This window comes from Puntigrus tetrazona, chromosome 11 (genome assembly GCF_018831695.1).
Source record: "Puntigrus tetrazona isolate hp1 chromosome 11, ASM1883169v1, whole genome shotgun sequence".
NCBI lineage: Eukaryota > Metazoa > Chordata > Actinopteri > Cypriniformes > Cyprinidae > Puntigrus > Puntigrus tetrazona.
Genome location: NC_056709.1, coordinates 5,770,299 through 5,780,490, shown reverse-complemented (window position 1 = coordinate 5,780,490; position 10,192 = coordinate 5,770,299). Strand labels below are relative to the sequence as shown.

General features: G+C 34.9%; 1 protein-coding gene across 1 annotated transcript; it reads right to left on the bottom strand.

Annotated features, from left to right (window-relative positions):
* Positions 1–261: 261 nt before the first annotated feature.
* On the bottom strand, positions 262–5,018 carry LOC122353622 (migration and invasion inhibitory protein). Its single transcript, XM_043251455.1, has 9 exons — positions 4,577–5,018; positions 3,642–3,829; positions 3,102–3,195; positions 2,848–2,959; positions 2,568–2,644; positions 2,333–2,459; positions 1,802–1,898; positions 1,458–1,589; positions 262–590 (listed from the first exon to the last, which is right to left on the bottom strand). The coding sequence occupies exons 1-9, from the start codon at positions 4,818–4,820 to the stop codon at positions 459–461; spliced, it is 1,203 nt and encodes a 400-aa protein (XP_043107390.1). The 5' UTR covers positions 4,821–5,018; the 3' UTR covers positions 262–458.
* Positions 5,019–10,192: the final 5,174 nt, after the last annotated feature.

Here is a 10,192-nt window from a genome sequence, read left to right as displayed (position 1 = left end):
CTTTACACATATAAAATAATTAATTTCATGTTAAACCATTAAGAACCTGTAATGTGACTTTAAGTCTTTCAAAATGTGTATAGTATACATGTATATATGCATTTAGTTCATATAAAGTGAATTACTGTAACATTTTAATGTGCATTTAAATCTGTGAACACATTTGTATTTACAACTTCTATATATTATGGTTTAGTTAACATTAAAAGCCTCACTGTTAAAACCAGACGATGCAAATAAAACAAACCAAGTGAGCTTGAATGTGTCAACAATTCAAACTTTACTACAAAATGATTAATGTTTTTATTACAACTATACACACACACACACACACGCACGCGCACGCACACGCACATAAAGAAAATCGTGCACACAAACATTAATTTAGGTAAATACAGAAAATCTCCTGGATGCAGAAACATTCATGAGTAGCTCCATTTTGAACGTAACTTTTGAAATCAGTCAAGAGAGTAAGAGTGGGGTTCTGTCCTCTTTGGGTCTGAATGCTGAAAGCGATACCGTGGCAAACAAACTAAATTTTGAAGCTGGTCAGAATGTGGGTGCCTCAAAGCATTGGAGAAGGAGGACTCCTAAAAAAACATGAATGTTAATTAAAAGTTACCAAATATACAGAGAACACAAATCATCCATAGAAACCAACTGAGATGAACAGCTATGAACGTATGAATGACATAAATGTTGTATTTAATCTACAAATTAATAGTTCCAGAACTTTATTTTCCATCAACACTATCATGTGCACACATATCTAATAGGAGACTACAATGAAACAAACATTACAGTTTTGACACACCAACTTTCCATGACTGCTGAAAGACAAACATTTGTTTTTCACACATTTATTTTTGAATCATCTCTCGTCCCCGTTTAGTTCATTCTTTTTGAGGTGGTAGTTTCTAACTATTCTTGTTTCTCTGCTAGTGCTAGGTTGCTGTTTGCTCCTCACCTTTATTTAAACCTGTATTTTAAGCCTGTTCTTCTGTCAGCGGAGCAAGGAGGATCTAATTGCAGCATAACGTATTAATCCAAAATCTAAATATCAAACCTGATAGATGAGAATATCAAGAACTGAAACTGGATTTTTTAGGTTTTCATTTCGGCTCTTGAGTTTTCAAAGGAAAATGTTTAGATTTCGGAATAAGATTAGATTTTTTCATTTGTTTGTTTCAGGGTTTCTTAGGAACCTACTTTTTAAGATTATCTAAAATCTAAAAGCAGTTTCATTAGAAAACAGACATTAGAGTTAATAAAATACATACTGTGAACTCTACAGATTTTATAAGAAGTCATATTGAAATTTCATTAAATATGTATAATTAGAAGGGGTATATGTATTTATATTATACATTAAATATGTATAATATAAATATGTATATATAGAAGAGGCAACTGGCAACAGTTAAACATCTGGACTGTGTTCTCCTATAATGTCTTACCCGTTCATGGCCAAACCAGGATGAGGCTGACCCTGCTATAGCTGCTGGTTTTGCCATGTAGCCCCGCAGATCAAGACTGCTCATCTGAGAGCCAGCGTTCAGGGTGGGATTAGACCATCCGGACAAACAGTGCTGCAAAATTCATGTTAGCTTGTTTAAGGTTTCGAGAATGACATTTCTCACAAAAAAGTCTAAATGCTACTATATATTTTCAACTGTGCTCTAGTCGTTAACAAAGCTGTCACACGCGTTATTAGCCTATCTGATAACCTCAAAAGTCAAATATCACCAAAGTAATTGGTATATGTTCCGTTTTAATGCTGATTTGTCTATATGAAACTCACAGAGGGCAAACCCAGGCTGTCAGAGGGATCAAAACTGCAGCGGCGATGGGCTTTGTATTTGTATGCTGGCAGCAGAGTTGAACGAGGGATACTGATCCTAAAACAAATGCAGAGATGGCCCAAAAACAATCACGCACCAAACAAAAAACAAAACAGCACTAAGACACTGGAAACTGCTTCTGACCTGTAATGTCTATAGATCCTCTTTACTATTTAATATTGGACTGGCATGGCACAGTCTAAAATAAACATGACATTAACTACATGAATGTAACATGTATATAATTAATTTATCACTTGCTCAAAAATGCATTTATTGCATTTATTTAATGAAAAAATACTGTAAATACAGTACTATTGTGAAATCTACTTGAATAGATTAAAATTCATACTTCAGTCTTCAGTGTCACATGATCTTATGGTTCTAATATGCTGTCATTGCTTACAGTATGCTTAATGCATACTCTCTCTCCCCCAAACTTCTAAAAGGTAATGTATGAATAGGTGGACACTAACAAAAGACATATGCACCTGATTACAGCAGGCTCTTTTTCAGTATGAGGGTGATCAGATTTGGGCATCTTGCACACTGGACAGGCGACCTGTGCATCCAGTGGAGCCGCAAACAGTCGACTGTTTATTCTGTAGCAGAATGTGCCTGAGGAACAAAGGCAAAGGGAAAATAAAAAGAATTATCTGGTAAACCCATGACATAAAAAGCATTTCAAAGTGATGTCAAGCCAATCCAAATCTGCAGATCTCTTACACTGATGTGCGTCTGCAGATGTCTGCAGCTCTTTGCTGTCAAGTGTGGAAGATGCAAGATCAGTAACAGATGGACATCTGCGGGGGGAAAAAAAGCACAATTTACAAGATTAAACAATTTTTAATCTTGCAGAATTAAGCGTAAGATCCATGAGATATAACAGATTTAAGCAACAGCCTGCAGTGTGTTCACTATGATTAAGTGACATCAAAAAGAAGAGTGAAGGTAACCTTCAGCGATTTATACAAGAATTCATCTAGCAGATGTGAAAAAAACCGACCCTGATAACAAGTTGTGGGTGCACTCATCTCGATTGGCCTGACGGAAGCTGTGGAGATCACTGAAGAACTGCTCCGAACGATCTTCAAGACAGCTTTTAGCATCCAGTAGGCCTAAAGAGAAATCAAACGGTAGGTTTCCAAAAAGCACCTGGATGGAAACTTTGCTGTATTCTATTCATGCAAATGAAAGCAAATTAATTACTATTTGTGTGTGTGTGTGTGTGTGCGCATGTGTATGTGTCAAACATCCCACCTGCTATCCAATCATAGCCCAGTAAAGTCTGTATGTTTCTCTCCGATTCTGCATCCATCTCTAGCCCAGCAGCCGTTGAACTGTCATTCTCTTTCTGCAGTCCCAAAAAAAAACAAAAAAAAACCACACATCTGGTACTTTTGAAATGAAAACACTATGGCTAGACGGTAGCAGATGGGGATTTCTTTCTGCGTAGGTGCTTTTTCACTTCTTTGGAAATCATTATAAACCATCAGATCTCCTTAAGATTTTGCAAAAGTTGTTTCTCAACTGCATACTGGTTACCTGGTGTTATCTAGCAAATATAAATCAAGCTGACTAAAGGTCGATTCACACCCCATAAACAAACAGCAACAAACACGTTTACACCTGACAGCACCCCTAGTTCGTTTTCAAGATCAGTTTTTGTGAATATGACATTTATTTTTCATTAAATTGTAAACTTGGTGTTTGTCTGTGTGGTATGAATCAGCCTTAACAGAGGAATAGTCTTCATCTGTTGACTAACCGTCAAGTGCATCAATGTTCAAGTTCACACACCTGGTCACAGGCAGTGAAAGTTGCAGATTTGGGCAGCATCAGTCTCACAGATCTGCTCTGCCCCTTCCGGCGACTGTTCGCTGCGTCTTCCAGTAGTGTGCTGTAGGTGTTCAATTCTGAGCTTTGGCTGGGGCTGGGTTTCAGTTGGTGGTCCGTTGTGGGGTCTTCACAGTTTCTCTGCAGTTCATCTGAGTTTACAAATACATTTTATGAGTGTTATTGGTCCAACATTTACATTGTTAGGGTTTTTTTTTAATATATATATACACATTTAAAAATCTACCGAAAGTCAACACACAGTATATCAAAGAAAAATTCAAGAGCTTTAAACAGCTTTTTTTCTACATTAGCATTTCCTACATTTTTCCATTTACAGCTGACCCACTAAAACGTTATTCAGTGTAACAGATAGTTTAAATAGCAAAATATATCCTTCGAAAGCACTAGATTTACCAATTTGTCAGCAAGGCATTTTTATTAATTTAAAACGATATGATTTAGAGTGATCACTCTTTCTTTTATACATTTTAAAAAGTAAATTCAGGTACCTTGTTTCACGTTTACATAAATATATCTGATACACTGAATAACAATGGAACATATTTCACCTATATTTTGACATTTTATTTCCACAAAGTCATATGAAACATTAAATCAGGCACTGGACTTGGTTTAATATGTTTTGATATTTATAAAAAAAAAAATTTTATCTTGTCTTTGACCCATTCTCTCTATTTATATAAACCAAACAACGTTAAACCGCAAGACGTATAGTTTATAAAGGTATAGAGTTAACGTTATATAGTTATTTGAAATAATAGATTATTATACTGATCCCCATGCAAACTTTAAACTGCGCTTGAGTTGTAAAAGCCAATTCACTGTGCACTGAACAGCCTTTAAAGACCTCACAGCTTTAATTTGTACATTCTGACCGGATTTGCTGACTGTTTTCACTGGTGATAGTGAAGCTCCAGCACGCGGCGGATGCGCTCCGTTTCTTTCCGTTAAAGGCGCTCGACGCGGGCCGCTGTCTCCGTATATTAGGCTGTGACATTTGTCCACCTTATCCGGACACGAGAGCGTCAGCTGACGCAATTTGTCGGATTGTTTCTCGAGTTTATCTAGCAAATATTTGTTCCGCTTTCGCAGAGAGTCAATCTGCTTGAACGCCGCCATTCCGTCGTCATAGCAACGAGTTAAACTCCAGCACGCGACTCAAAAGCGGATCAAACTAAACGCACAAAAACGTGTTTTTACGCCTTACACAGTTGGTAGCTAAGTAATAATTTATTTTAAAATGCTGTGTAAATTATGAAAAAAAAGAACAAGAGACGTGGAACTTCCGCCACGAGACTAAAACGGTCAAAAATTAAACAGGGAACAGAAAACTCTGATTGGCTCCGGACATTTCCCACAATGCATCTGTGTGATGACCACTAGCTCCGTTTAAAGGGACAAGCACATCTATCTATCGATCTATCTATCTATCTATCTATCTATCTATCTATCTATCTATCTATCTATCTATCTATCTATCTATCTATCTACACTTGGTCTCTTTGCAATTTATTCCCAAATATACTGTTCTTTACTGTCACTTTTTTTTTAAAAATCAATTTAACAAAAATAGCTGAATAGAAGTAATAATTTCTTTTAAAAAATGTAATTCCTAATTTTTTTAAATAAATTACTGAACCCAAACTGATTATATACTAGTATATTTTAACACAAAATGTCTATTTTAAAACCAAGCAAACAAACAAACAAACAAACACTCTTCCTTTTAACTTTTTATTTATCAAATAATCCTGAAATATAGCAGGTCCCAAAACAGCACAGCAGTTTCCAGCACTGATTATACATCAGCATATTAGAATAATTTCTGAAGTCAGGAAGGATTTCTAATAATGTTTGGAATTCAGGATGAAAACAATGCTTTATAAAATCTATTCTACTAGTTTTGTTTTACAAATAGTAAATACATTGCTGTATTCTGCAGTCTTGGTTAGCATAAAGGTGACCACACACACATTTATTATTATTTTTTATTTTATCACAATTATATTGTAATTATTATTAAATATTTATTATTATTATTATTATTATTATTATTATTATTATTAATAAATATGTATTATTATTATTATTAATCATTAAATATTAAATATTTATTATTATTATTATTATTATTATTAATAATAATAATAATAATAATAATAATAATAATAATAATATTATTATTATTATTATTATTAATAAATTATTATTATTTTTAATAAAACCTCTTTTTTACACCACAATCAAATTGTACAATCCCTCAAATGAATGAACGACGTTAATGTGTACATGTGGCTATTCATCTAGTGTTTTGATCCGACGCGTTCAGCTGGACTGTCTCTGTCCGGATATAATGGCAGTAATCAAAGCCCAGCATGTGAGCGCTGCTGAGGAGGACAGTAATGATATGGACGCTGTCCCGCCGCGCAGGGCACACCAGTATCTCTCCATATTCAGAGCACGTATCTAATGTGTTTAGAGGTGTCCAGGCAAGTGCAATGTCATTAGACTGATGTGTTGCATCCTATTACCGTTAAACAGCGCTGGTCGCGGAGTCGGGTGCTGTGGACAATCAATGCGTGCTGCTTGAATACTTCATAGCTCATTAATGAGGGCTCGTTTATCACAGCTAAAGGAAGAAAAACAAACATGTGGACAGTATGTAGATAGCGGAGCAGGGTCTAAGAAAACTGTTTATATAAAACTATAAAAGATTTATAGTTAAGCTTTTTAGACGCGCAAAGCCGTCTGTTTGGACGTGGATTTGTTTATTAAATTTTCCAACAGATGGCAGTATTTGGCAAATTAAAATCGGGCCGTTATGCCAATCGCTAAAAATGTTGATGTTTGATGAGAAATCAACTAATATTTTTAGCTGCATGTATCTCTTTAGTCTGATATTATAGTTATATAAATGACAAATGGGAATATGTATGTATGTATGTACCCTGGAGCAAAAAAACAGTAATATTAGTCAAAAATACATTGTATGGGTTTAAAATGATCAATTTTAATGGCAAAAATCATATGGATATTAAGTAAAGATGTTCATGTTTCATGAAGATATTTTGTCAAATTCCTACTGTAAATATATTAAAACTATTTTTTTTTAAATTTATAATACGCATTACTAAGGACTTCATTGGACTTCATTTTGCACATTCAGATATTCAAATAGTTGTGTGTGTGTGTATATATATATATATATATATATATATATATATATATATATATATATATATATATATATATATATATATATATTCAGTATATGAAAATGTATATATGAAAATGATTTAATATATTGAATGTTAATATGTAAAGAAATATATGTTCTGAAAATACATGCACACAATTTGAAGAAGAATTTAAAGGCAAGGCATACAAGTAGGTCTACGTGGCATGAAAATGTGAACTTGTCAGAGTGAAAAATCCTGATAAACAGTGGAGTCCAAGTGATAAGATCAGCCGAGACGGTTTCTGTAGAACAGGTATCCTGATATTGAACAGACTGATAAAAGAGCACTTTTGGGTCGATTGTTTCTGCAGTGTGCCAGATAGAGGGTGCATGTTATTAAGATAAGACGGATTAGTCGGGGAGAAGAAAAGTCTCAAGCCAAGTGCTGTTGAATATAGCAAGGATGACGAGCTCAAGGCAGGATCAAAATCGTTTCGCTTCTGTATAAAACAACAGCAATGTGACGGCAATGATGCTAAAGAAAAATCCACAACATGGATTTTATTTTCTGGAGAGTGGTCAACCTCTACACAAGGGAGTTCACGCACTTCCTCGCATTGCCTTGGTAACATGGGCAGTAATAACAGGTTAGCAGGCGCCTAAAGTACAGCATAATTATTTTGTTGTGCATGTGATTAAAAGTGCTACCGCAAGGCACTTTTGGGAAGTGCAGCTTAGTGGTTAAAGATCTTGGCTAATAAGCCGAGTGTTGTGGGTTTAGACCCTGAAACCTTGAGCAAAGCACTTTGTCGTACAAGGAAAATTTTTGTCATTTTGGATAAGAAAGACTGCTAAACGGCAAAATCTTTCTGAGAGAGATTTTCAGAAACATAAAAAAGGTCTGACATGTTTCACCTTTTAACTGTGTTTCATAAAATCTGTTCAGAGTGCGAGCGAGCTTGTTTATTCATTTTCTTTTTGTGTTATAACAGGTGTTCGGGAGAGGCTGAAAAATAATGTACTCACCCTCAGGCCATCCAAAATGTCGGTGAGTTCGTTTCTTCCTCAGAACAGATCAAAATCGAATGTATCATAGCAATGGTTTGAAGTTGAAAAGATCTTAGAGCTGGATTTGTTTCGCACAAACAAGCGGTTTTCACTTCACAAGAGATTAACTGATAGACTGTAGATTGTTGTGATGTTTTTATCAGCTGTTTGGACTCTCATTCCGACGGCACCCATTCACTGTTCCACTGTGATTTCTCCAAATCCAAAACTCATCTATATCTTGGATGAACTGAGAGTGAGTGCATTTGACAATTTTGTGTAAACTGTTCCTTTCAGAATGTAAAGGGTCGATTTTGATTTAATGTTGACTTGAAACATTAAGTTCTTTAGAGTATTTTGACCACTAAGCTTTGAGACTTAAGCAGTAGGATTAGATGTAAAAATCCAAGGCTGGTTGATATGTTTCCTGAGGTTATTCACGAGCTAATTGGCCAAACAAAAAGTTATGTTTCGATTACAGGCTGTACTGTGACTGATGGCTCCGCGCCGTCTCCTTGTTTTGCACCTTCTGTTCCTTGTCTGATGAGTTCAATTCAAGCAGTAAATCTCCTGAAGGGAACACAGCAGTCAATCAGCAGTGAAATGAGTGTGTGGTGTAGGTCAGGTCACCACACCATGACCGAGGCCCATGAATCTGCCAAGAGCTGCTTGCACTAAAGACAGACGTCTTCAGCTTTCCTGTCGCTCACCTCCAGCATGCAATCCCTTATCCCTTAAGCCTTCAAGTCTGATTTGTGATGAGATGTGATGATTATATGTTTACCTAATAGGAAAATGCATTTTGACTGTGTGCACCAAATGGCATCATTTTAACTTAAACTTAAATTTAAAGGAAATCATGTATCACACCCTATAAAGGCTCAAAAATATGCCATAGAAGCATAATTTAAACAGTTTTTTTTTTAGTGTGAGGAACTTTTTAATGATCTAAAGAAACGTTTTACACTGTTATAACCTTTTGGCTTCCATGGATGTTAAAAGTTCTATATGGAAACATCCGTGTAGTTTTAAAGTGTAGTGTTTGTAAGCTTTTAACGCTACAAAAGCAGCAATAGTGGCAAAAAATGAATTTGCATTTTTATTCAGACTAACGTGAAAAGAACAACAAGTCGGCGGGCAATATGCTAATGTTTCACTTTGACATCAAAATGAAAAGGCTTGGGACTTGTTTCAAAAACGACCCGTTTCAGCGTTTCAGAGTGTTGAGAGACAATAAGTTTATACACGGCGCACTTTCAGATGTAAACTTTGCCCAATGTTTTCACTTGCTTAGGACTGCATACATAAATTGGCACATATAATCAAATTTTTCTTAAAAGTGCATGCAGTGTTATGTGCTGGTTTAATAGGGGTTTGTTCAAATCTCTAAATATTAAAATAAATAAAAAAATCTGCATCATTTATGCTACAGGCATGATTTTTTTTTTGCTAATGACGGATAAAAAAATATACACAATAAAAATACAATTAAGCAAGACATGCCATGTGAATAGGGTAAAAATAAAAAAATAAAAAAATAATAATAATTAGATATCAATTTTCTCCAGCTGATCAATTATATTAAGAACTGCAAATATTCTTTTGTAACAACTTTTAAATTCAATATGCACTAGTTTTCATACATTTCCAGAATTATTAACATTGGTTAAAGTTAAAAAATTATTGTTTTATTTTGTTGACATATTAAAGTTAAATCCCCATAAATCACTTTCAACTGCCAAAAATAATAAAATAAATGATATAGGAAAAAACTCAAGAATATAAAAATAAAATCATTAAGTGCTAAAGTGCAAAGATTCATTCTTTATAATACATATTGTATCGGCAATAAAATAAACACTTATAAAAACAAACAAACATTAAAAGCCAAATATCCCAAAATCTCCAAACTAACCAGTGCATGAAAACACAATGTGCACTGTCTTGCCTTATATTAAACTCAAACCACTTTACGGCTGCAAGGTTTACGCAGAAAATGTCAAGATCTAGTTTGATTGTTGCCATTTAAAGAGCATTTGCCTGAGTGTTGACCTTAATATATGCTGCTGTGCAGCAGAGATTTCCTGGAACCAAGATGCATGTTTATTAAACGTAAAATCAGCAGAATTTCCGAGCGCTATCGTGCGCCTTTGCACTTTAATCTTACGCAGCACATTGAACTCTCTTATTAAAATAAAACCTCCCCTGCATATAGGCTTTAATGTGAAGTCGTGCTTCTACCTCCGAGTTGTAGCTGATTCGTGAA